The sequence below is a fragment of the Accipiter gentilis genome, chromosome 22, assembly GCF_929443795.1.
Source record: "Accipiter gentilis chromosome 22, bAccGen1.1, whole genome shotgun sequence".
Lineage (NCBI taxonomy): Eukaryota > Metazoa > Chordata > Aves > Accipitriformes > Accipitridae > Astur > Astur gentilis.
In genome coordinates this window covers 3,952,751-3,979,968 of record NC_064901.1, presented here as the reverse complement: position 1 = coordinate 3,979,968, position 27,218 = coordinate 3,952,751, and the positions used below count along the sequence as shown (strand labels likewise).

At 51.8% G+C, this 27,218-nt stretch overlaps 1 protein-coding gene across 2 annotated transcripts; it reads left to right on the top strand.

Moving 5' to 3' along the window:
• The first annotated feature begins 842 nt into the window (after window positions 1-842).
• On the top strand, window positions 843-26,403 carry VSX2 (visual system homeobox 2). Of its 2 annotated transcripts, none has more exons than XM_049825637.1 (5): window positions 843-1,404; window positions 2,751-2,835; window positions 5,740-5,863; window positions 23,123-23,303; window positions 24,316-26,403. In XM_049825637.1, the coding sequence occupies exons 1-5, from the start codon at window positions 945-947 to the stop codon at window positions 24,708-24,710; spliced, it is 1,245 nt and encodes a 414-aa protein (XP_049681594.1). In that variant the 5' UTR covers window positions 843-944; the 3' UTR covers window positions 24,711-26,403. The 2 variants fall into 2 exon arrangements, with proteins under 2 accessions (XP_049681594.1, XP_049681595.1); XM_049825638.1 differs by having other exon boundaries at window positions 849-1,404; window positions 24,379-26,403.
• The last annotated feature ends 815 nt before the right edge of the window (window positions 26,404-27,218 follow it).

The following is a 27,218-nucleotide window of genomic DNA, read 5'->3' as shown; positions in this document are numbered from 1 at the left end:
CAGATGGGCTTTTGGTGCTGATCTGGAGCTGCTGTCCCACCCCAGCTTGGCATCCCACTGATTAACTGGCCACCACGAACAGGCCTAAAATCGCTGAGGACTCTTTACAACTACCAAGGTCCCTGCTGTGGTGGAGCTGTTGCCTCAGCTGGAGTGAAACAGGGGGTGCCTTAGGGTTTCTCTTAATTTAATGTCTTTAGTTGGCGCAGGGCTAGCAGGGACGAGGTGTGTGGTATCGTGCCCACGGGTGGCAAAAGGCACTCTCAGTTCCTGTAGAACTGTGTGGCTCTGACACTGTGCTCATGGGCAGGGGTGTCTCGGGAGTGCAAGCAGCTATTTCACCACCCCTGATGGCGTGAAGCCAGACGTTTCTCCAAAATCCGATGCTTCCAGCTCCACGCTTTCAAGGAACACAGCTCGGCTTTAATCCGTAGGTTTCCTCCGCGCACCTGTTTCTCCCCGCTGACCCGTCTCTACCTCCGAACACGGGCTGAGCAAGAAAGCCGGGGACGGCGGCGTCTTCGGGCACAGCAGTTTTGCGCGTCTCTCGTCCGGGGCGCCGGTGCCCCGCGCCCTGCGCGGCCAGGCGGGAGCCGCGCTTATGGAAGCACGGATGCCTCCGTCCCTCCCCGAGCCCACCTCCCCCAGCGCGGCTGGAGGCGAAGCGGGGCCGGGACCTGCCCCGCCGGGGCGGCCCTTCTCGGAGCGGGGGCGGGCGGCGGCGGCGGCCCACAGCCCGCCGGCGGGCACCGGCCCCAGCCCGCCGAGCAGCGGCCCCGCCGCCGCCGGTGCCGGCTTTTTGGCATCCCTAATCGCGGCTGGCCCCTGTGATTGGCTGCGCGGCTCTGACCCCGCTCGGGCTCCCGGCTGGGCGGATAAAAGGGGCCTGAGCCGGGGGCTCCCAGGCATTCCCGGAGCGGGCACCAGGGACCGCCGGCCGCAGCATGACGGGCAAAGCGGGCGCGGCGCTGGCCCCCAGCCTGCCCGGTAAAGCTAAGCCCGACGGCGCGGCCGCCGCCGCCGCCGCCGCCGCCCCCGCCGCCCCGCCGCCGCCGCCGCCTCCGCCGCCCCCCGCGGCGGGGGCCAAGCCCAGCTCCGGGCCCACCCCTCCCCGCTGCACCGGCTTCGGCATCCAGGAGATCCTGGGTTTGAACAAGGAGCCGCCGTCGCACCCTCGGGCCGCCCTGGACTCGCTGCCCGCCGGGCACCTGCTGGCGGCCCGCTCCGTGCTCAGCCCCGCCGGCGTGGGCGGCGTGGGCATGGGGCTGCTGGGGGCCGGCGGCATCCCCGGCTTCTACACCCAGCCCACTTTCCTGGAGGTGCTCTCCGACCCCCAGAGCGTCCACCTGCAGCCGCTGGCCCGGGCCCCCGGGCAGCTGGACAGCAGCCAGACGGCCAGCTCAGGTAGGCACGTCCCCGGCCCCCGGGGACCCCGCCGCGCCCCGCCAGCGCCGCCGACCGCCCCCGGCACCCGGCGCCCCGGCGGGAGGCCCGCTGCGCGGCGGCGGGAAGGCGATTTCGTTTCGGTCCCGAGGAGGAAGAGGAGGGGAAGGGCGGGCGGGCGGGACCGTATGCCTCCCCCCGCCGTCCTGGGCCGCGGCCGCGGTGTGATGGCGCGGCCGGGGGCGCCCGGCCCGGGGGTGCGCGGAGCCCCGGCGGAGCGGCCCCTCCGCGGCCCCGGCGGCCCCAACTCGTTGCCGGGGAATTAAGGGCCGCTCGGCATCCCTTTCCTAGACGGCGGCAGCCGCCCGCGACCCTGCCTGCGGGCCCCGCTCTCAGGCCGCCTCGGGTCCCCCCCGCAGCGGCAGGCAGCAGCGCCCGGCCCCGGCCGCGGCCCCCGGGACAACCCCCAGCCTCCTCCCGGGAGCGGCCGGCGCCGTCTGACGCGGTGCCGGGCCCGGGCGGTGCCCGCCGCCCCCGCCCGCACCACGGCCCGCGGGGCAGCGCGGCGCCGGGGCCGGGCGGGTGGCGGGGTGCCGGGGGCAGGAGCGGGGCCGGAGCGCGGGGCCAGCCCCGGCAGCCGCGGGGCACAACGGCGCGCATCGAAATGCGGGTCCCGGTTCCCTCCTTCGGCTGCTCCTTCGGGGCGAAGGCGGCGCCGCCCTGCCCTTAACACCCCCCCGGCCGGGCACCCCTGGGGAGCGGGGGGGGGGGGGGCCGCGGACAGACACCGTCTCTTCCCGGGATTTTTTTTCTTTTTTTTTTTTTTTTCTTTCTTTTTTTTTTTTTTTTTTTTTTTTTTTCTGGTAGCTCCATGAGCATCAATTTTTCCCTCCCCGCTCCGGTGTTTCTGCGGGGAAGTCCGGGATCCCCGGGCTGGGGCAGGCGGCCGCAGGTGCCCGGCCGCGGGGAGGGGGCTGCAGCTCCCCCATTTTCCTACGGTTTTGTTGTGCTTGCCGGGCTCTGCATTTTAGCAGCGAGACAACAGCAGCCCCAGCAAACGACTCCGGGGGGAGAGAGGGGAGAGCGAGAGCCCGGTCCCGGCCCGGAGCCTTCCCTGGCGGGGGCGGATCGCCCCGAGCCGCCCGGACCGGGACCGGGACCGGGACCGGGACCGGCGCCGGGAGCAGCGCTGGGGCCGGCACGGGCTGGAGGAAGCGGCCGGCGGCACGGCCCCGTCCGCGGCGCGATCGCAACGAAACCTTCGGCCGGAGCCGCCGGAGGGAGCGGAGCCGACGGGGCCGGTCCTGCCCGGGGGTCCCCGGCGGGGAGGGAGCCCCGGCCCACGGCCGCTGCCTGTCTCTCCGCAGATTCCGAGGATGTCTCCTCCAGCGACCGGAAAATGTCCAAATCCTCCCTAAACCAGAGCAAGAAACGAAAGAAGAGGCGGCACAGGTAAGCCAGCGGCCGCCACCCCGCCGGCTCCCGCCGCCCCCCTCCCCAGGGCACCGGCAGCGCAGACCCCGCTGCCACGGCGGGCCCGCCCCGCTCCGGCCCGGAGCGAAATACCCCTCCCGGCAGCGGCCGCCGGAGAGCCCCGGCGCCCTTGCGGCTTCTCTCCCGGGCCCTTTCCTTTTTTCCTTCCCCCTGTCCAAAATCGGACTTGGGGACTTTAGGGAGAGAGGGGATCGGCCACAGGTGTCATTTGATTTAATTTTTCTGGCTCCGGATCCACCGATGCCGAGCCGCAAGCCCGAGCAGCCTGTGAGCGTTTGGGTGGGATGTGGATCGCTGGTGTTCAGGGGGAAAAAAAAAATCATCAACCTCTCCAAAATCATCAAAAACGTCCCCTGCTTCGCACGTAGCCATCTTAATACTGGCTGTCAGCAAGAGAGAATTTCTATCAATGATTTAAATATTGTCTTGCCTGTAAATAAATGTTTTGCCAATAGATTAAATAGTTGGGAATCGGCCACAGCCTGCAGAAAAGCTGAAGAAGGCTAGAGAATTGGTTAAAGAAATGGAGATCCACTCTGGGAGATCCGGAGGGGATTTGGTTTCCCCTCGGGAACGGTCAGGGTAATAGACCTTGCCTGACTTCTCCCACAGTTAAAATGGAGTTGGATCGTCTGCGCCTTATAAACAGAAACGAAAATCCCGTGCTGGGTTCTGGCATTGCTGTGGCCAGAGAGTGAGGACAAAGGAAGGCCAGACACCATCCACAGAGGGTGATTTAGGAATAATTAAATCAATCCTGCCACGATGCAGGAAGGGTGGATTAAAAGATGCCCCAGTGAAAGCTTAGCAGGATGCGGGGTGGAAAGAGACCGACTATCCCAGGAGACGTCCTGCTATGCGTGCAACAGGAGGCTTGGTCTGGAGGGCTCATCCCAAAGCCAGGATCCCTCGCCAGGCAAATTCTCCCAGTTGGGGTGCTCTGGAGTAAATACGGGTTTGTTTTCTTTGTGGACTGGACAGGGCTGGGTGAAAACACAGCAGGGGCTGGTGTCCAGGTCATGGTCTGGATGGGAGAGAGGAAATGAAATTCAGATTTGTTTTATTTTCAGTTCTAGACAGAAACAGACCTGCAACGTTTAGCTGTAGTTGTATATTCTGTACTAAATGATTAAGACCTCTAGTTGTACCAAGAAAGGGCTGGGAGATCACAAGCCAATAGTCTGCAAATAGCTGCAGAATAGAAACACCAAAAGGGATGGTGGATTGTGTATTGCAAAAGGGACAGGGGCTACCCAGGGATGAGAGCTAAAAGGGGAAAACTTCAGCTGAATGTCAGGCAAAACCCTCCCGTCAGTGAGCCTTGCTGGGCTTCGGCACTCTTGTCAGGAGGGTGGAGGGGAATTCTTGAAATCTAAACCGGATCAAAATTGCAATAATTTTTCCTGGGGTCCCAGAGAGAGAAAAATACACAAGTTAATGTGCGTCTGTTGTCCCTAGAGTTCACAGATTTGTCAGAGCTGAAGGAAAACTGTTTGAAAAGCGAATGGATTTCGGAGTGAATTTAAAAAAGGGGTTTTGATTGCAGGCAGGTCCCTTGCATTTGCATGCTGCTTTTGTTAGTAATGTTATCGATCTGGTGGAATCCTTTCGATTCTGAATAGCAGAGGATATTTCTGAGATTTTCTGTTTATGCTCTCTGGAATTGCAGGTCTTTTCTGAAATTTGGATTTTTTTTAGAAAAATATTTCTTTTTTTCCCTTTTTCCTTCCCCCTTCTGGGAGCTACATGCTTCCTAGTTGGATAGTATATTTATACATTTACCTTGAACAAATGCCGCAATTCGTTGATAGGGTTTTTTTTTGCCATTGGAGTGTTGTTAGTTTTTATAAAAAATTGCATTTTGTGTAGGGGGAGGCGGGGGCCGGTGGAGGGGGGGAGTTTTAACCCTCGGGGGAGTGGAAGTGGTCCGAGACCTCTCATCCATCCCCTGGAGAAGGGCTTTCATCCGTCTCGGCTTTCCAGCTGCTGATTTTTCAATCTGGTTGTCCCGAGCTGAGAACTGGCTGCGCAGAGGCAGGTTGGGCTGCTGCCCGCCCAGGGCGGTCCAGGAGGATTTCCAGAGGATAATGGGGTAATGCAAACTGGCAGGGAGCAGCTAATGGGATATCGGAGTGGAAGCAACCAGAGTAAAGGCAGAGGAAGGGAGCTGGCACTGGCTCTTGTGGGGAAGGACTGGTGAAAAGCAGCGGGGAGCAGAATGGTTAAAACCTTTGGAGGATTCAGCTGAGGATGGAGGATCGGGGCTCCAGGGGAGGATTATTTACTCATGGAGATTGAAGAGGCTAAGGACCAGCAGCTGGAGAAGGGCTCAGCACCCCTCCAGACGGGGTGCTGAGGGGATGCTGCTTTATCTCAGCGTGACTATCAAAGGGTTAAGAAACCTCTGGATGCAAGAGGAGGAGTGGGAGGTGGTTTTAAGCCAGGCCAGGGGTAGGTGCGCTGTTGTAGGGGGGGTGAGGGATAAGGACCCCCAGGATCTCCAGGATCCTTGTAAGGATCCCCCAGGATCCTTACAAGAGGCAGCAGAGTCCGAGATGTGAGAACAGCTGCCATCGCTGCTGGTTGCCGGTGCTCACTGCTGGGGAGGGACTGTCTCCAGAGGCAAGTCTCTGAAAGGGAAGGTGATTTGTAACTGTTTAAAGCGCTGTCTTCTGGCATTTTCTGGTTCTCCTTTCACCCTGGCACCTGACCTTTTGTGCACAGAAGCACAGGAGATGAGGGAAAGCTGTGCCTTAGCAGGTTACCCAGGTTTCTCTAGCTTCTGTGTCCGTTTCTCTGACTCTTCATCATCTTTGCTTCTGCTTCTTCTGTTTTTTGATCAAAGAGTTTTACTTCCCTCAGGACAATCTTCACATCCTACCAACTGGAGGAGCTGGAAAAGGCCTTCAATGAGGCCCACTATCCTGACGTATATGCTAGAGAGATGTTGGCCATGAAAACAGAGTTGCCAGAAGACAGGATACAGGTAATCATATCTCTCAGAACCCCTTATCCTGCTCCTCTCAGCCATGTTCATCCCTCCCTGAAGAAAAGGTAGCGGCATGGGAAGGCTGACGTTGCTCTGAATAAACCTCCCCAGGCTGTCCACTCCCCTGCTCTCAAAGGGCAGGCAGCCAGATCAGCTGTTGCTGGCAGATTTGTATTTGGTGTTTGTGTGCTGTACATGGTGTGTGGTACTGGTGATTTGGGGGGGCATGTAACAGAGGGAGTCCTAAATCATTGAAGGGAAGCTGGTGTGCAAGGAAAGACCGCAGCGTTTCAAGATCTTAGTGGTACAGGCAAGAAGAGAGCCTCCTGGAGAACGGGTCTGGGTGGGCAGTGTGGAAGGGAAAGAGCTCATCTCTGCTCTTTTGGGCACAGGAGGATGCACAGGGATGTCATAGGCAGCTAGTACTGCTGTGGTTAGGACTGCACCATGGGAATGATGGGTGAGTCCCAGTGAGGTGTTTGTACCATCTCTGCACATTCACTGCATTTGCCTCCTCGAGTGAAGCTTCCCTGAAAGTTTCTGGGGATAATTTTTTGTTAATGATTTTTAATGTTTGGGGTTTAATTGCATGCCAGTCCTGTCGTGCGACTGTGAGGTGGTAGAATGAGGATGTGTGGGGTATTGCCACTGTGTGGTGAATCCTCCGGTGGTAAGAGCAGTCTGAGCCGCAGGGCTGTGCCAGCACCAGCCTTTGGCGTGCACGGCAGCCAGTATGCAAGCAATCATTACAGCCCAAAAAGCTGGAGAAGACTTAGAGCGGCTGTGTACAGCGTGGGAGGCGCAATGTGCCTGGACAGATCAAACATGATGTTCACAAGGGTGGACTCCAGCAGCTTCTGCTGCCTCTCTCCTCCCCATGCCCCGCTCCCGCCAGGTTGCTCCATGAGGCACAGGGCTGTAATCGCCAAGCCTTGAACACATTTTTGCTGGTGCAGGTGATGTTTCTTGGCTGGCTGGGGGTTAAACTGGCCTGGTCCCCTGCACAGTGGCAGTGGCTGACCTCTGTGGCTGGTGCATAGCAGTTTCTACGAGAGGCATTGGCCTGACTGCCACGTGGTGTTGGGAGGGTCCTGGTTTCCCTGGTTCCTCCTTCTGCTCAGTCCCTCCTGCGTGCCCAGCACCCGTTGATCTGTTCCTTCAGCCTGTGTTCTTTTTTTTACTAAAGAGGCTGCCCAGGAGGCTGCTCCCTCTTGGGTTTGGAAGGTAGCTCAGAGGGCATTTAGCAAGATAACGTGGATGCTGGGAGCTGCTGAGGCAAGACCCTGTGCAGGGACGGGGATATCCTCCCAAACAAAAGGGCAGCCCTTTTTCCCTCAGTCCTGAGCCACCCTCACCACCCTCATTCTTGTGCTCAATCAAGAGTGACATTTTTATAAAAGAAAGTTGGGCTTCTTATCCTGTTGTGCTGGCAGGGCTCCTGCTGACCTAACAGCTTGTAGATAGCCTGCATGCTGACAGGATTTTCACTGGTCTTCAAAATAATAGCCCATCATCTGAAATCCTACCTGATGCATTAGGATTTTGCTCTGAGCAACAGGCCCTGATGCTTTGCCTCTAGAGAGTGAGATGGATGGAAGGTCACTTCTCCACTTGTGACCCTGTAGGACATCAAGTCAAGAGAGGAGAGAGCTGTTGGGAGTTTAGTGTTGCCTGCACCCACCATCTGATGCTGGGCTGGGAAGAAGTTCCTTTGATTTCCCATAAAGGGCCTTTTCAAGTAAGAGGTTCATCTAGTGACACGGTATATGTTGAACTGCAGAGGCACCATTTCTCTGGCCAGAGCTGAGGGCCTTCACTACACATGAGGTGGAGGAGATGTTATGGCAGACAGCACAGAGCTGGACACTGCATGTACTGCTTCAGCATCTGGAGCATGCTTCTAGTGCTGAGTCTCAGCGTTTTGTCTGATTTGGGAGTGAAATAGTGGCTAACGTGTGTTAGCTGTCACTGACTTGCTGCCAGCATGTCATTCTGCAGCTGTCTAAGGAACTACTATCTACTCTTCTGTACTGCAGAGTTTTTAAACCTAGGAGTGCTCCTTACTGTGACCCTTCTGCCCTAGAGATCAGGTTAAACTTGGACAGCAGAAGCACCCCATGGTGTGGCTGTTCTGAATATCAGGTTTTGCTAATGGCACATGTATTCCAGGAGAAGTGTTTGTGAGTAACTTTTTTGCTTATCCTGAAAGGGGAAATGATGAGAAACAGCAGAATTTCTGTGGTATCTGTTGTGTGTGAGCATGAGCACCCTGCCAGGGTGAGCATCAAGGTCACATAGGAGTCTGGAGCACCACTGATCTTTCCAGTGGGTCGGGTCAGCACCTGCTTGTCCCTTACCACATCTTCTATGAAGTTTCCTTGTCCATACTTTTTTGTGTGTCGCAAGCTGTGACAAGATGATTCCCAGCCTTGGTCATACTTCTTGATATTTCGCCTCATGTTCCTTTTCAACTTCAGCCCCTTTTGTATGACCCTAATTCTTTCTCCCTTGTTATGATGTTCACACTCTTTAAATAAATCTAAGCTATTTCTTCTAGCTGTCACTTCTGGTTTTCTTCATTGCTTAAGCAAGCTGTGAAGATCTTTTCTTAAATCATTCTTCATAAATCACATGCTAGTCTCTTAATCATGTGGTTGTTCTTCTGTGAAGCCCATCCTGCCTGTCAGTCTTCCTGGAGATAAGGGACCACACGCCTACAGCTGCACACTGGGTGTGTTCACACCAGTTCAGCTGGACTTCTGAGTCCTTGCAGAAGCAGCCTTGCATTAGCACTGGTCTACTTGCCTCCATATTTATTTCTTTCTGTTTATCTAATTCAGTCACTTCAGGGTTTTTTAGACAGATTTTTTTTATCCTCAGGATTTTCCCTTCAGTGTTCTGGGTTTCGTTTGGCACTTTTTTAACTTCGGCTAACAAGCATAATACAGCCCAACCTGCTCTGGCACTGGCAAGAAGTGGATGTTAAAGAAGAGTATGAGAGCAGGACATCTGTCTAGTGATACTTACTGAGTACTTTGACAGCCTCCTGGGATTTTGAACACATGTAAATATCTTAATATCCCTCAGCAAGACGTTCTGCAGTAGAACTGCAAAAGTGAAGTAAATCTTGCTTTGAATCTATTAGCATCATTTAATGCCCCTTGAAAAAGACAGCTGACAATTAATCTTTATTCCTTTCTTCATAATATTTATAATTTCACATAATTGTATTTTTTTTCCTTGCATGAGTTTCTATCTGGTCAAGGGAGCTGTATATTTTTACATTTTCATTGTAGCTTGCAGTTCCTCCCATTGTTCAATATCGTTCTCTCCCTCTTGTAGGTCATTAATGAAAGTGTTTTCTAAGATTGTTGTGAGCATCACATACTGTGGACTTTCACAGCATTTCATGTGGGTTCCCACTGGATCCACACCTAAGAGTGATATCTACCCCTTATTTTCATTCATGGAATTATTTCTCAGGAGGTAGTAGTCAAAGAGAAAGTAAATCACCTATGAAATTCAATATGAAAGTGAAATTCAAAGAGTACAATTGAGAGAATGATATATAGGAACTGCTTGCATGTAAAACCTTCAGCAGAACACTACAAATAGCCATCAGAGGCCAAGAAAGTTATTGGTTTGAGAGAACATTGAATTCAGGAAAAAATATTCAAATCCTCCATTTAAAGAGAAGATGAATGTCTATTTTTTTTTCAAGGCAGCACTCTTTCACATTGTGTGCATCTTCCTTCTGTATTGAGCTGGCTGCTCCTGGAAGGAACACGAGCATCCTCCCATTGGGCAACGTGGGAAAAGAATTAATTTTCCTAATGAGACACTTTGCACAAGTCAGACCAGATGTCACTGTGGCCACTTGGCGAGATACTTGAAAAAGACTACGTTAAGTAATGTATTTGAAAGACTATTCAGAAGAGTTGAAGTGCTGCTATTACAATAAACCCAGACTGTTCTGTAAAATCCAGGTGAGGTAAGTAGGTTCCTGTGGGGAAGTATATCCTTAATAGACAACTTGAAGTACTCAAAATGGCCTCAAGCTGACAAGTATTCTGACACCTGGCTTAAATCAGTGTGTTTCTCGTAACATATACTCTTAGGTGTAATGTGTAGATTTTAGATAAGTTATACCTGTTGAATTTATTAGTATGTGACAGTTCCAGGCTTTAAAGACCCAGTATCTACAATATTAAAGCTCAGTAACAGTTTGATTTGGGATTATTGAAATCACTGTGTATGTTTGTCATTACAGTATGTCTCTTACTGATCAAACAAATTGACTAATCAGTTCAGTATTTTCAAAAAATAAGATCCTGACTGCCATTGTGGGGACACTAGATTCACCTTTTAAGGGAACTAATCAATTAAAAAAGAGAATAAAAGTGTTAAAAATTGTCAGTTCTTGTTTTTAAATGATTGTATGGTAATTACATGCATGAAGAATTTTGGGACAAATAAAATTGCTTATGTAAGCAAAAGGAACCCCAAGGAGATGCTGGTGCTATATGTGAGAAGTGGGGATAGTCTGTGTATCCAGCAAGCTTTGTCAGGCAGCTAAGAGGTACATTTTGGCTAAAAACAAAACAAAGCCAACTAAAAGTCTAATTGAATATGTATTGTTTTAGCTGCTATCAGATTAACACATTTCAGTAACACTGTGTGGCCAGTTCAGGAGTCGAATGGGGATGGAGGAATTGGGAGGGGTGGTCATTTGGAGGGAAGCATTTGTACCAAGATTATTTTTCCAGAACAAGATGCTTACCTTGCTTCAGTTTTGCATAAATGTTCTGTATTTAGAGGTGAACGTAATTTGGAAAGCCCTGAGGAACCTGTATTGCACTGAGCAGGAGCTCAGGAGTGAACCTGCAGGGTCCCCTCAGGAACCGTGATAGAAAGTATGAAGGAAAAAATTGGCTTTATGCAGCTTTAGCAGCCCTGGCTTCTCCCGCTCCTGTCAGCTTTTCTTGCTTGCTGCAGAGTGAATTGTAGTCCTAATCCCATGGTGTAAGTGTGGAATGGGGATGATTGCTCCATGCAGTGGCTGATCTTACCTGAACCTGTGCCTGGAATGGCCGCCAAGGGATTTCCTAGTGCTGCAGAAAGTAGTGGTGGTGTTGGTTTTTTTAAGCTTATGCTTGTCACTGTTACTCTCAATAAGAAGTGAGGACCTGTCTATTCTAGCTAAAACTTTGGGTGACTCTCACACCTGGGAGAAAGGGCAGCACGAGGCACAGTGCCAGCGACTTCCCACCTCTATCTCTATATAGCATGTTCGTGGAGATCATGTTACTGGAGGGAAGTTACCAGAGTGATTAGTGTGGTTGGAGGTAGATTACCAAGGTGATGGAGAAGCTGAAAGTATTGCTGCTGTCTGAGCCAACCATTTCAATATCTTAATTTTTTAAGAACCCTGCAAGAAGTTAATCGTGAAATAGAGCTGAGCAGCTAGTGCTGGCTACCTTTGCCAATAATTCCTGAGCACTGGGGCAAGCCACAGCAGTATGATACCAGATAAGTGTCATTAACTTCCCCTATGCTTTTAGAAATGTAGGAAGTGTACAAGTGAGAGTAATAAAACTAATCAAACTTACTGGCTTGATGAGAATATTGTTATGAGTGTTTCTCATGGCGTATGGTGCATCTCTGCCTCCATGTCTTTAATTGGTATGTGAGGAGTTCATCCACTTTGCTGCCTCTTCAATAACGTGCTTGTTTAGTTGATCTAAATTCATATTAATTTCCATTTTTCAATTAAGAGTTATTTAATTTGGCCCTTTCTGTAATGGAGTGTTTTCATTACCCTTTATCTATGGCCTGTTTTCAGTCCATGTGCTAGAACTTTGTTTACAAGTTAATTACCAGAGCTGCAGACAGAGGGGCTGGGTGATGGGCAAGAGCTGGGGCCCCAGCAAGCCTTCCCAAAGGGATTACTGTCTGAAAAGTCTTACACTGCACGCCTTTGGACAGAGGGAAAAAATGTGGCAGGAGACAGGAAGGAAAATGGAGGGCCGAACATCTCTTCAGCTTACTGTGAAGTGGGGACTCTCCTGCTCATTGCTAGACCATGCAGGTTACCTGCCCAGCTTGTGGGATTTACCCTGCTACAGCTGGGGCTGTAGGTGCAGTTTAAAAGGTGTTTTTTAGTGCAGAGATGGAGGTATAGAGTTATGAATATTTTGTATACCCAGGTACTGCTTTATCCCTCTATGTTCAGTCCCTGAGTTGCTTCAGCCACTGACCAATTTTCTAAATGGGTCAAGAAGACAAATAAAACCAAACTTGACTGTCCTTGGCTTCTGCTTTGTTTCTTGCAAGATGTTTGCGGCTGTCACAGCATGTCCCCATGAGGGACAGTGTGGTTTTGGTGTGCTCCTCCACAGTATCGGGAGGGAAATGGGGCTTTGCAGTGACAGCTCCTTCCTTTGTTCTCTCCATGGTTTGGGGAGACCATCGCTGAGGGTCAGATACCTTCAAGTGTTGGGGCACTCAAGCTCCCCGCGAGAGGAAAGACAGGCAGGCAACAAAATAATGCCATAGCCCACTGCTGGGGAGTGCCTTGTCAAGGACTTTCCCCATTGTGGCCAGGACAACGAGGAATGGCTCTGCAGGCTTAATGCCAGGCTGTGACGACTCAGACTGTCTTCCCCTCATTTATCCCCCTGTTTTCTTAACAACAGTAGTTTAAGGGTAACACTTCTCTGAGTTAGCCTAGGCACTGTGGTTCCTTGATCACTTAAGCTATTCTGGAAATGCTACCCTAAATCTGTGTGCTGGGAACGCTTGCATTCGCTCCTTTTAACGATGAACTTTCTTTTCTCTCCCCTGATACTGCTGCAGTTTTCTACAACTGATTTTTTAAAAAATAATTGGTCAGCCCAGCAAGTTCAATAGTTAATTCCCTTCCAGCCTTAGGATACCTGACAGAGGGACCAGCTGAGTGTTGTGTGTTCAGTTTTTCCTTTAATGACCCTTCATCATAAAGTTTTCCTCCTTTTCTGATTTTGAATAGAGATTTTTTTAACAGTTCAATAACACAGGCACTTTAGAGACACGGTTAATTTACTCTCCCCTTTATTTCTTAATGGATCTATTTTTCTCTGTACTGTTTATCTTTTACCCTGATAGATCTCAATAAGTTCTTCTCATTCTTCTCTGGCAGCACGAACCTCCTCTGCCTTTTCATTGTCCTTCTTTGTGGGTGTTCTGTGAGCCGGGTTTTACACAGGCCTCTGCAGAAATATAAAATAATACTACCATCTCCCTCATGCACCAAGCTGTTGAGAAGTCTAGTCCTCAACAGACTTACAGGTGAGCCTGTTCTCCCTACGTGCGAAGCTGGCAGGTCCTTCTGTGGAGCAGAAAAGAGAAACTGAGTTGGAAAACAAACTGTTGCTACAATATCCTACAGCAAAGGTGGCTTCCAGAGACCACCTTCATCAGAGGCTGTGAGAAAGCATTCGGCGCTCTTCTGTCTACTCTGAGCAGCACAGCCCTAAGAGCAGCAACAGATGCTCAGTTTAGCACCTGCCTGGTGTGAGAAGCACGGTTTTCTCCCCACTTTCTGTTTCAGTGGGTTTCTGTTAGGCTCCCGACTGAGTAAAGGCAGAGCTGAAACTTTGGCTGGTAGTTATTAGAGCTTTCAGCTGCAGCTTTCTTTCCAAACTCATAGCAAGGGAATGCAAGTGAAGCATTGCTTATACCTGGCCACCTTCCTGTGACTTGTATAAGGGCCCATGGCACGCACGGTGCGTATTCATAAACATGGGGATTATGTCCCCTTCGTGGTCTAGAAGCAACCTACTGACTGACTCCTGCCCGGCTGCTGGAGCCAACCTGCTACAATGTGGATAAGCAGCAGCACTTTGCAGGCTGGGTTAGCCCATACCAGTGGTGTTCAGCCAGGCCAGTGCAGCCAGGCTGCGCACCCATGCCTCTGGGAAGCTCTGGCTCACCTGCAGCTGTGGGGTCTGCAGGGTATGCCACTGGGGGAAATACCTTCTCATCCATGCTACCCTTTCCTCTCTAAAGGCACTGCTTGGCTTACCCAGAGGGAGGCTGAACTGTGAGCGTTGTTGGGAAACAAACCCGTGGAAGGATCTAGCCAACCCATCCATGTAAATGTACGTGATGAGTATGTGTGCTGGTCGCTCCTCTTAGCCAGACGTGCCAGCGATGTCCATTCCAAGATAATTTGTTTTATGTCCATCAGGTATTTCTGTTACCTCTAGGTCCCTTTGCATCTTTGGCTTCACTGCCATCCTTCCAACTCAGAGTCTCCCATGACTGTCACTACAGCACCCCACCATTTGTTAGTTGATTGGATCAACTTGTTGAACTTACATGATGACCATGACTGAGATCAAGGCTTCAGTGGCTAAGTGACAACTGAAAGAGGGTCCCTGCCTGGGAGATCTTAGCTTGGGTGGGCTAAGGATACAGGATACCTGGGAATGTCCTGGTGAGCTCAGATGTGCTGCCCTGGTGCGAGCAGTGTCCACGAGCATGTTGTGCGTCACCAGATCTGCAGGTCACACCATTAGCTGTGCTGTGCACTAGCCCTAGCTGACAATGTTGGCTGCAGGCATCAGTGGCACAGCAGCAGCCAGTGCCTGGAGCATGAGTCTTCTGCAGCTGTAAGGTGTCGTATGAAAACTCCTGGAGTCATGAATTAACCAAAGAAGGTTAAGGGTACAGAGAGCTGAGGAACATTAGACCCAGGAGTGGACACATGGTAGGAGTAGAGTGCTGAAGGGCCACCCCAGTGCAGCCAACATAACTGCCAGTCCTGACCTCTTGGGTGGTGGTCAGGGGACAGACTGCTATTCTGGCCTGCTCTTTGGCTCTGGTGGTCCTCCTCCTTCCCCAGATTCAAGAGAGCCCAGTGAAGGATTTGCTGAGGTTGAGTGATTAGGTACGTCTTACTGCATAAGTCAAGGAATTGGAAACACCGTCCTTACCATGTGTCTTCCTAAGGGAAGATTGTAAAGGACTGCAGCTTTCTCCTTTTGATGCTCAGTCCAAGCTGCTGCATGGAAACTTCCTACAACATGTTACAACATTTTACAATACATAATACATTTCCGTAGATATCTTCCAGCTAATGCTTCAACGCACCAAGAATTCCCGTGCATTGGTGAGCCTGCACTGTAGCCTTCAAAGGGGACTTTGTGGGCTGTCCCCGTGCACCCAGGGATGGTCTTGAGCCTTATCTTGGGAAATGGTGGGCAACAGGTAGTGCTGCAGACACCATCTCCTGCTGGGGCACAGCCTCTGGCTCCTGCGTTTTTTTGTAGAGAAGGCCAGAGTGCATCTTTGCCGTTCTCTCTGTGTGTACTGATAAACGAAAGGGCAACATGCAGCTGCGTCTGGCATGCAAGGGACAGCCCCAGAGCATAGGCAACGCTCCACAGCCTTTGAGGAAGGCTGGCATCCTAAGCTCTGATTTTGGTGCCCATTGAAAGGCATCACGAAGGGGATGTTACATTTCTCCTCTGACTGCCCTGACTCACCTTGCTTTAACATGAAGGTGATAATATGGTTTGTCCCCGCTTGTTCACAGAGTGCATTGCATATGGATGTTTATGAAGACCGATGCTAAGGTTTCCTCTGTGCCAGAGGACCTGCAGAACAGTGTTAGAGAGGGAAAAGGAGGCAAAATGAAGTTCTACAGGCAGGATAGCAGCTTGGTTAATTGAGCCAGGCATTGTGAGCACTCAAAGGATGGATGTGCAGTATCACCCTTTGTGATGATGACAAATGTCTCCCTGGGTTTGTGTGGACTAGGATGATGGGAACAATCTTGCCAGCTTTTCTGTGACTATCACGCACCCACAACCCTGATGTTTTTCCTGTTTTTCAATCGACATGTTAGGAAAAGAGGAATTTGGGTGTTTATCTGCCATGTCCCAGCATCTGGCAGACTATATGGGGCTGTAGCTCCAGCTGAGCTGCTGGTCAGCTGGCATCATGGTCTGACCATGATGAAGTCAATGTCTCAGGGATGCTTTTGCTGTGCAGATGTGTTGCACAGATCAACTGTGTGCTGAACCACCGATCTCGCTATACCTATCATGCACATCGTGTGCACACTTGTTTTATTTTGGGAAGATGGGAGCCCTGCACCTGATGAAGTTCTCCACTTTTTGAAGGTAACAACAAGTGAGAAAACATGTCACCACATGAGGTGGCAAGGCCAGGTGAAAACCCCAGATTGGCCAAGGGGACAGAGTTTAAGACATGTTCCCTGGTCGAGAGGGGTTTTACAGCTGTGGCTACGTAAGTCAGATAAATTGCAACAAGTAGCTGTACTTGGCTCACATAGTGCTTTTAAGAGCAGGATTCAGAGGCAGGCCTCGCCTGCAGGATGGGTGGCATGGTAGTAGCATGTACATTTTTGCTGGGTGCCATATTGAGCCCATATTCAAAGTATCCCCTGTGCTAGTTTAGCTTAGAGGAGACCCAGGCTTGGATGAACCATCATGTCTTTGCTCGAGAGGGATGAGTACCATCTCACAGCTCATCTCGGTACGTCTGGTTGGACCTGTTAGCTGAGTAGGTCAGACACGACTCGAGCTATTACCAGGAAGGGCTCTTGCCATGCTGTGTATGAGAATTGCTCTTTCTAATGTGAGCTCAGAAAGCTCTTTGCCAGTGTTTAGTAAGAGGAGGGATGATGAGTCCTGCGATCAGCCATGCAGCCCATGTGCAATCTTTACTGCTCTCATTTAACTTCATACCCACTTTACACCAGCCATAGAAAGTGATGCCACTATAAATGGTGCCAATAATTTTGACATTACATTTGAAAAGACAGCAATAAACCGTTTCCAGGCATACACAAGTGGTGCAGTCTCTACCAGCAGCCTGGGGACAGGAAGCTTTCCTGGGGTGATTGCTACAGAGGAGGTGTTTGGGGAAGCCCCAGGACCTGGTCAGACCCCACACTCCTGTGGCAATTCATTATAAAGCTCCAGGGCCCCTGAGTGCAGACGGGGACATGCTCCGAGGAAGATAGGAGGCTTTTCTTTGCAGTGCTAACATCCTCAGACTGAACCCAGCCAGGGCCACTGGCCCTGTCCCATACTAAGATGAGGACATTGCTATTTTTTCAGAGGAAGTTTTTGTTTTGACTACTCTCATTGTAGAGTCTTGGGTTGGGAAGGAAGAAGGTAGAAAGGCAGATGTGTGGTTGTAAGGGGGAACTGAATGTTGAGATGGCAGCAGGGCCCTGGGCGTGGAGGTGAGCTGGAGGTGTTCTCTGGTCTGCAGCTGGACCCACCAAAGGGCTTCAGTTGGGGAAGTGGCAGGTATGCCACTGGGCATGATTTTAGGAGCAGCGTTCTGCTGTGAGAGGGATAACAGGTTTTTCTAGTCCAGGACAGGGGAAACCAGTATGCAGGCAGAGGTGTGAAGAGCTTGCACTGAGAAACAGAGCTTCTCTGTGCCAGTGCTTTGCTGTGCATACAGTGAGGTGACAGGATCTGTCCAGAGCAGTGCGGTGGGGAAAGGAACATAAGCAACTACAGCGTGTTGGTGTAGATGCCTGGATGTTTCCCATGGCAGTAAATGCCACAGAGGGAAGAAATCTGGTGGATGAATGTGAGAAGTTCAGCTTCTGCACAGTTCAGCCCGAGAGGGCTGGATCCCTGGGAGAAGAGTGTGGTGCTGGATGGACATGAGTGTGTTGGGTCAGAAAGCCATTAGCACCATCACATCAGGGACCATGACAGCAGATTACAACCCAAGGCAGTGTCACAGGAGAAGTCCAGAAAGCTCCCAGGCTGCCTGGCCGGGCAGCACAGGGTTTCTCTGCTGTGTTCTCACTTGAAGAGCTCAGTATCAGAAATGGCTTCTTTGCAGGGATCATACAGAGTGACAGTTCAGCTGCCTGAAGCTGAAGGTTTGCACCACGGGAATTGTCAGAGAGCAAAGAAGATACACCTGTTAGTCCATGGGCAGGGGAGATAGTCTCAGGGTTGCTGCTGAGTGGACTTGGGATTTTGTCCCTTGACTTATTGCTGGTTTGCCAACAGCTGTGTGCAAAGGCATGTGCTGGTGGGGCAAGTGCTGGTGTGTCTATGTGTCTGTGCATGTGTGGACGTGCATTTGCTTGTGGCCATCTAGTGGACATTTCAGCATGCACTGCTTTGGGCTGGGACCATCTTGTGCTCCATAAAGCTTGTTACTTGAAAGGCCCCTGTTGAAATGTTATGTCAAAGGCAGTATGTGAGATTTAGTGAAGCAAAAATTCCCCATTATCTAGCTTGGAATCTTCCTTTAAGAGATGAGGAATGCTTGGGCAGGGAAAATAACATTTGTTTATTAGAAAGATAAAAAAGGCCACTACCAATTCTCCTGTCTGTGTGCCCCAGCTTGGAAAGTAGCAGCCAAGAAAATGAGTGTAACCAGTGAAAATTTTAGGTTGAAACAATACAGAAACGATACACAGTAACACCCTAGGATGCCTTAAAAGATCCCTTTGCTAATTCAGATTCCTGGCTCATGGCCAACCTCGGGGAGATTTCTCTCTTTAGCAGACAATGTTTCAGGAGCTGATTAGGTAAACAAACTAACTAATATGATGAATGCGGATAACAAGGACACATTGAGTCTCACATCCCTTTGCAAAATGAGAGATTCCTCCTACTACAATTTGCTCTTCTGCATCATCAATAATCCGAAGAAGTATCGGTCATCATTTGTGATTCAGAGGAGCAAACTGGCAAGAATAACCTTGCCAGTTTTGACTCCAAAACACTGCAACCTTGTGGTCGAGCACAGTGCCTCAACTTTTACTGGTTTGGGCAGCAGGCACTGAGGGTGAGAATTGGACGATGATTAAGGTTAGAAACATCCCCATCTATAAGGCTTTGGAATACTGATTTTGATGAGGGGGCCTCAGAAGAACAGGCATATGGAATGAGGATCCAGGAGATGGCACTGAAGGTGCTGGCGTTTGCTGCTATCTTGGTTCATAGGCTGTGGCTGCTCTTGGAGGAGCCAGTGTCAATGTGATGTGCCCAGCGGGGTTAGAGTGTGATGCTCAGCTCTGACCAAATGATAGGGATTGAGTCATGGGCAGATCCTCTCTGAGCGAGGTGTTATGTTACCACCCTCAATTTGCCAGCTGCATATTGAGAGCAGGTTTTGCAAGGTGACAGGTTTTGGTCTTGCAGCTTTTCTATGCCTAGAGGACCAAAACCCATGGTTATAGAAGAGCCTGCAGTTTCTGCAGGCTGTGCAGGCATACCTGAGTTGCAGCATGCAGTGTGCAGTGAGCATCATATCCTGCTGCCAGTGGATGGAGGGTGTCTGGCAGCCTTGTCAGAGGCATGCTTTGGCTGCTGCCCCCAGCTCGGCACGGCAATGACCACCACGGATCCAGCCCTTGGTGTGCCAAGGGTGGCACTTGTAGAGCCTGAGGAGCAGACCAGAAGAGGGCTTTGGACTGCTAAACAGCAAATATGCATGCATGGGCTGAACTTAGATGCTAACACATCTCTGGTGGATAGCAAGACAAACCTGTCCTCTTTACTCTGTTGTCCATTTTTTGAGGATAGGGTTCCTGGAACAGGCTTCCTATGTTTCACAGAGGGTGCTTGTGTGATAATAAAAAGCTGTAGATCATCTTAAGATGTAGCACATTGGTCCAAAAGACACCTCCTGCGCATCAGATTGTGATAGCTTTGCACACACATCTGACGTGTTTCAGTCTAAAATTACTCGGGGGTTTTCACCACTGCTTGTGAAGTGTGGAAGCACAAACACAATCTTTTCATCGTATCCTGAGGGGCTGTGCAATGGAGAACCAGATGAAAGCAAGTGAGAAGGAAGGTGCATGGTACACAGCCACTTCAATAAAGTATTTCACAAAGCTGAGCCGATCCATATAATGCGAAGGGGCAAGAGGAAACATGGACAAACCTAAATATTGCTTGAAGCAGACTGAATGTTACAGAGCCAGAGGAAGTTGTAGAGTAGATATCTCCAAGCAAAAACAACAAGCAGCCAAAAAAGACACGGAATACCATAACCACAAGTAAATGTAAGTGTAAGGGTGAAACCCTCTTCAGGAAAAATGAGGTGGCAATAGTAAATAACTGCCTGTTTGGAAGTTGTAGCCGATGTACCAACACCGCTGAAAATACCTCAGAATTACTAAAACTGGTGCGTAATTCAGCTCAGAATCAAAGCACAAGAAAATTTTGGTAACACATAAAAAAATTTGAAGAAAGCAATGAGATCTCCTCCCAGAAGAAAGTCCCACTGATGGAGCCATCTAAATGAGGGCAAAATCCTGAGAATGGACCATGGGGAATAATTCTGCTGATCTGAAATGACATGGGGATTGCCAGTGCTGGAGCTCTTCCCTCCGTGCTCCTTGGGATGGGCTTGTGGCAGAGGTGCTGGGCTGGAGTCTGATCCCAGCAATATTCAGTACTGAGCACCATTGGTTTCACTCAACTTCATGCCTGAAATGAAGATACGGCTCCTGGTATTGAAGCAAGGTGGTCAGTCCTCCTGATTTCTGTTCTGCTAGAAATTCTCGGATTTCAAACTTTCCTTTTTCCTAGTCAAAACTAGGAGGAAATTCCCATCAAATGACAAAAATTAGTTTGGGAAGTCTCAGAATGATCTTACTGAGGTGTTCCCGTCATCTTGATTTTCCCATTTGGCTTTAAAGCATAGATTTTGCATGTCTTAGGTGGCCGAGATTAAAATACAGCATTCAGAAGAAAGTCATAGATAATTTTGATTACACTTCCACTGGCCGGAAGCAGTTTTTCCTGTGCGATTGAATCAGCATTTTTTGATTGAAAATTTTCCACCAGCTCTAGTCAAAATTGGACTGCCAGCTGGCAAAGTTTCTGCTGGCTCTGGCATTTGCGTGGCCCTGCCACAGGAAAGAGGATGCTCCAAGGCAGCAGGTTTAGTGGCAGTGGGCAGTGCTGGGGCAGGCTGAGACCTGGCCAGGGAGAAGGCCAGGGGAGCATGAGGCATGGGGGAAGATGTTTGGGGCATCAAGGCAGGAGCAAGGGGAAAGGGAGAGGTGGTTGAAAGCATTAGTGAAGAGGCACCTGGATAAAAGAGGATTGAGGAGAGTTTAAAAAGTTGCCCACTTGGTACTTGATGGAAAAACCTATTCCTGGCTGAGATCCCAGGTGTGGCAACTGGTGACAAAAACAGCTGTGCAGAGCCCACCCCTGCAAGCTGCTCTGGGTACCTGGAAAGGTATCACTGCAGCCCCAAACCAAGGCAGATTTGCAGGCGCCGGCCCTTGGGTTGTGCAGGAATTTCTCCCTGAAGCCAAGGGAGATAGAGGAGCTCTGCGGTGAGGGACGTAACTGTACTGGTTTATCCAGGGCAGAACAGGCAGGATCCCTCTCCTAACCCTGGTGGGTCAAGCTGCCCCCTCACAGCATGGAGATGTTGGGGGTGGCTGCCCCACCACCCCGGTCTGGTGCATTTGCAGCCATCCATGGTCCAGGGGTTACATGTCCGCAGTATGGAAGTGTAAATCAGACTGTTTATCATGCAGAGGAGGTGATGTGTAGTGAAGCAGGCTGGCTGTAAAATCCCCTCTGACATGCACAGAGTGTCTTCTGCTGGGAGAAGCTGGGATCACAGCCACTGGGACCACCACCCCACCCACCCTGCAGAGCTGTCTGCGGGGCCAGGCTGGCCAGGCTCCCAGAAACAACCAAGGTTGGCTGTCACCAGCACTAGCAAGCCACCTGCCTACCCTGCAGCTCTGTCCCCATAAGGTTTCGGTGCTGGGCAGTTCCCCTCTGCACAGGTGGAAGAGGTGAGCTTGCCTTGCCAGCTGAGAGCAGGATATCACTCTGCAGTATCAGTTTCGTGGTCCCTACAGCAGAGCTGGGGGTGTGCCCCAGTCCCCCAGTGCTCCCCACTGCAGCCTGAGCTCCCCCACGGCTACGGGCGCTGGGGACAAGAGAGGGTTAAGCTGTCAGCTCTGTAATGTTAAACAGGTGTCAAAGGCACCTCCATATATCTGCAGATTGAAATCAAATTCTTTGCAGTATAAAAAGATAAATTACCCAGGCGATTCCCGCCTCATCCCACTCATCAGGCCAGCGCCAGACGGCAAGCAATTTTTTTTTTTAATGTGCTAACGACCTAATCAAGCAATCAAGTCGGAGAAGATTGCGGAGTGACCCCGAGCATCCATCTGCCAGTGAGACCCCGCCATTCATTTCCATTCTGCCGTGTACTTTCCGGGAAAGGGAGGGGAAAAAAAAGAAAAGAAAAAAAAATCCTAAACAAATTAACACCCAATTTTCTGTGAGTCTAATTAGTTAAATGAGGAGGTGTTTGGGGTGTCCGTGGGGAGGGAGGGGCTGCCTCTCGGAGAGGGGCCTGGTAACTCCATGGCATTAATTAGCGCAGGTCAATGGCGTGGTTCCCTGGGGACCAGCTGCTTTAATTTCCCGTGATATTTCAGTGCCTGAGGCCCATCGATTCAAACTGAAATTAACTTATTTTTCAATCAGGCCTGGGCTGCCCCTGGGGCTGACTCTTCCTTTGCCTCCTTCTGAATAGACCTCGAGCAATTTTTCATCTAAAGCTGATGCCTCTGCTCGGCAGAAAGGGAGGGGAGCCGGGGAGGGAGGAGGACGAGGGAGACAAGAGGAATGGAAATCAGAGAGAGAGCGCTAATAGATTTCTGCGAGCATACCCCCCCATCGCCACCCGCCTCTCTACTCGCTGCCCCCCAGGTCACAGCTCAGAGATTATTCTGCCAATTTTCTGAGAAGATGAGGGGCTTTTCAAACTGGGAATTCAGGGCGAAGCACACAGATCAGCTTCCCCCTTCTCCCGCCTTTCCCGAGCATCCGCCCCCATCCCAGCCCTCCCTGCAGGCACCGCTGCCCACAGCCCCATGCTGCATCTCAGACACCCAGTAAATAATGAAAGAAAATCCCAGGCATGAGAGCCAAAGCCGCTAGAAGAAGGCGCTGCGATGGCAAATTAATTACATCCTGCGGAGAGGTATGGGACCTGCTCTCAAGCTTGGCCCTTGCCGCTCCTGTAAGGGAGAGAGGGAGAGTTACCTTGGCGGCTGCTGCATGGGGAAGAGGTCGCAGTGCTTTCGGGATGAGCATCCACACATCTGCCTTCATCCCACTGCACGAGCATATGTGTGTTCCCATGCGGGAAGGGGACCAACACACCTTCTCTCCCCAAAAACCCCATGTCCTGCCTTGTCGCCCGCCCCAGGTTTGGTTCCAGAACCGCCGAGCCAAATGGCGGAAGAGGGAGAAGTGCTGGGGCAGGAGCAGCGTGATGGCTGAGTACGGGCTCTACGGTGCCATGGTGCGTCACTCCATCCCACTGCCTGAGTCTATCCTCAAGTCTGCCAAGGATGGCATCATGGAGTCCTGCGCTCCTTGGCTCCTGGGTAAGAGAGCAGCTGCCTTCGTGAGGGATGGCAAGTGGGTCGAGATGAAGTGGGGGGATGCGAGGAAGAAATCGGAGCCATGTCAAAAACACGGGTGGAGGGCAGCAGGGTGAGGTCCCCCCGCCCTGCCGCCCTCCACCTCCCCATCCCCCAACAGCCATTGTCAATAGAGTCTCACCACTCATCCCAAATCCCTGCTGGTCCTTGGATCCTGACCTGCAGTTTCTGGCTGGGGCAGGAATTTGCCCCCCATGCTCAGGCTGGTGTTAGCCTTTGACTCCCGTGGCATGAGCATCCCTCATGCCCAGCCCTGGAGCAGGGATTCCCACCCTTGCCCAAGGCAGGAGGTCATCCCAGTCTGACTCTCCCAGCCCCATGATGCTGTGTGGGGTGCCGGGACCCCCAAATGTACTCTCCTTGCCCCAAATCCCAGGGGGAACACACTGCTGCCTCCTCCTGCTCTTGGTACCTGGGGGAGCTGCATTTCTGCCTGGTTTCGCTTGGTTTTCTGTGCAGACACGGAGGTGGCAGCTACCCTGCCACACTCCTGCTCTTTGCTTCCCACTTTCTGACCTTTCAGGCTGGTTCTGCCCCAAAACTAGTGTCTGGCATCTTGATGACGGGCTGTCCTGTCCTTCTATCTGTGTGAAACTGCTAGAGGCAGAGGGGAGGGTTGTGTGAGGAGCAGGTTGATACAGAAATAGGCAATGGGGGATCTCCTTGCCCAGCCTTGGTGAAGCTCAGGCAACTGTGCTGCTGTCTGAGACTCTCATCCGCACGCGAGGACAAGTTAGCTTTAGGTTCACACAGAGAAATGAAGGGGAAAGTAATTACAGACCTTTGGGAGCAGCCCTGAGGGGCCACAGATGCTGGGCTGCCCCAGCAGGCAGCTGCCTTGCCTGGGCTGCCCTTGCGCGGGGGCCAGAGCGAGCGGCTCGCCGTGACTGCTGCATGAAGCGAGGGTTTCTGCTTTTCCTTAATTCTGGCCTCTCTTTATCTTTGCTGTTTTCAGTTCAAGATGGCTTTCCCATGCCCAGGCGCTTTTCTAAACCCGAATACCAACAATTCTTTTTAGGGATGCACAAAAAGTCTCTGGAGGCAGCGGCTGAGGCGGGGAGGAAGACAGAGGTGGAGCGCCAGGCCCTGCCCAAGCTTGACAAGGGTGACAAGGAAGAGAGGGGCCCGGATCCCAAAACCACCATTTCCCAGGAGGAACTGAGAGAAAACAGCATTGCCGCCCTCAGGGCCAAAGCTCAGGAGCACAGCACCAAAGTCCTGGGGACCATCGCCGGGGACACCCCGGCCCCAGGCAGGAAGCTGGAGACAGGGGAGGAGGCGGCGGTGGCGGAGGATGAGAGACAGACGGAGAAGTTGAACTCATCGCAGAAGGAGGAGAAGCTGATCTAGGGGGGGGAAGAGGTGGTGGAAGCCAGCCCCAAAAGACACTGTGTCCTCTGGGGGACGCGTTCCCCCTTGGACTGCCAGGTCCCCACAGCCGCCCCTACCCAGGGAGCGGGGCCTTGGTCTCTGAGTTTGGGGCTACCTGGCAGGGGTGCACCCCGCCTGCTCCCCTTGAGCATACCCCTGGCCTTCGCTCCTCTGCCCCGCCGGGCCTTCCTCACCCCCCCCCTTCCTTTTGGGGGACCGGGAAGTGTCTCATCATCATCGGCACCGGAGAGGACACCGAGGCTCTGGGTCCCTCCAGCTTCACGACCAGCTCTGGGGCTCTCTCCTCCTGCTCCAGCCCCAGACCCTATCTGCCATCTTGGAGCGAGCCTATCCCCTGCCGCCATGCCCCTCCTTGGTGCACGTCTCCCCCCAGTGCTGCCCGGGCCTCCTCCCTTGGCACCCTGTCCCGCCATGCTCCAGGCAGACCCTCCATCTTCCCCTGGCCATCATCTCTGCCTCTGGCCCAGGCCACAGCAGGACAAGCCCGTGGCAGTGTTTGCATGAAATGGCGACTCTCTGTCCAGGGTGGTTTGCACCTTCCAGCCGTCTCTCCCTGCCCAGCGCTGGGGCCTGCTGGGAAGGGGCTGCAGCTTTAGAGCGGTTGAGTTTTGCCTCCGTTTGGCAGGGAGAGGCAGGTTTAGCCGATGGATGCGACACCCTGGTCCCACCTGGCACCTTGAGGTGACCCCAGCCCATGTTTCTGGCTCCCGCAGGGCTGGCCACCACAGCCAGGCCTGACTCTGCCCCAAATGCCAAAGCCCTGCACCCCTGCAGAGGGGCCCAGCAGTGAATTTATTTACTGAATACATTATTCCAGGCGAGACAACATCTGCCTAATGTATTTATTGAATTAAATTTTTCCAGCTCTCCCTCTGTGTGTTAAAGGGAAAGACAGCCATGCACATCCACCCCAATACACCCTGTAACGTGTACATACATCTCCCAGCTGGCCCCACATGAGCACACACAGACCCACACAGCCAAACCCACTCCATGATACCATCACCTTCCCATCCCGGTAAGGCGCTGTTCCCCCCCCCAAAAGCCGTAGGACAGTGACTTCCAGGTGACCCTTTCTGTCCTGCTTTCAGCTGTGAGCACCCTTTCCCCAGAGCTACTGTTTTTCTTCTGTCAAAGGTTAAGCCCCGCCATCCAGCCCCTGTTTGTCTTTGTCCCCCGGTCGTTTGACGTGTTAGATGATAGCCCATGGTGTGTAAATAATGTATATACAGTGAGAAAAGAATTCAGTATTGAGGTGTTTGAGATATGGAGCTGTAACAACTTCTAGTCATCCAGCATCTGTGATTTATGTGCCATTTTCTGTAAAGATATGAACAAGAATAAAACTAAACGGGAATACTATGTATGAGTCTGGTCACTGATGTTCAAGGAGGGTGAATTCAGCCAAAGCTGGGAGGGGGTTGGGCATCAGACTGTAGCCAGAGGGAGGTGGGAGCTCCAAAGCAGCATGGAGAGATGTCTGCACCTTCCTCCCCACCCAGGCATGGGGAAGACAGGGCTTGGGTGCTGCTCTCCCTTTGTGGTGAAAGACAAAGCTGAAAGGGGTGTGCTTGTACATGGGGCAGAAGTTAGGTGTCATGGCATACAACTGGTCAGAGAACAAGTCACTTCGGCATCCAGAACATCTCTGGTGCGTTGGGCCACTCCATATCATATGCACCCTGACGTTAGAGAGCCAGGCAGACCTTTGGGCAGGCTCAGTCTCTCTGCCAGGAGCCGGCTGCAGGGCCCAGCTGGCCTGAGGAGCAGATGTGGCAGCCAGACGCTGCAACTGCAGGGGAGCTTGTTGAGAGGGAAGGGCACCAACAGATATTTCCAGCAAGGCGAACCCCGATTTGAGAGTAGCAGGAGCCCATACTGAGCTATCAGAGAAGGAGCTGAGATTTGCCTGCCCTGCTGAGGGCATCTGGCAATGGTCTGATGGAAAAACCTCGTGTCTTACGGGGGAAAAAGGCTGAGGCACAGCAGTTGTGCATAAGAAATGAGAGACTTTGCTTGTGGAACAATGACACTGCTTGGGCTTGACTTTGCGGAGGGCCTGTAGGCCCACAGGACTACATTTCCCTGGGGGGGCGGATAGAGCCCTTGTACTCGGCTAGCTCTGGGAACAGCTCTGATACAAACCAGGTGTGTGGTCTGGGATGAGTGCACCTGCCATCAAGTAGTGCCTGTCTCCCATACTGGTGTTCAGCCTGTTCACCAAACATATCAGCCCTGCAGACCATGACTGGTGTTGCACTACGAAGAGCATGGAGATCTACTAACCGTCTCATCTCTGCTGTTGATCCTATTGGTGTGCCTGGCTGAGAACAGCCCTGCTTGCAGGCAGAACCTTTTTCTGCTCTTCTTTTGTGTCTGCTAGGAAGGGAGGGGAACCTGGTCAATGAAATTAAGGAAACCTCCAAGCTCTGCCTTAAAAAACAGTACCTGTATAGGGCCTGAAGT

Excerpts from the sequence above, each read along its gene's own strand:
- VSX2 (XM_049825637.1), top strand. The coding sequence starts at position 945 with ATGACGGGCAAAGCGGGCGCGGCGCTGGCCCCCAGCCTGCCCGGTAAA. Across the intron at positions 1,405-2,750 it reads CAGCCAGACGGCCAGCTCAG|ATTCCGAGGATGTCTCCTCC; the intron begins GTAGGCACGTCC and ends GTCTCTCCGCAG. Across the intron at positions 2,836-5,739 it reads CGAAAGAAGAGGCGGCACAG|GACAATCTTCACATCCTACC; the intron begins GTAAGCCAGCGG and ends TACTTCCCTCAG.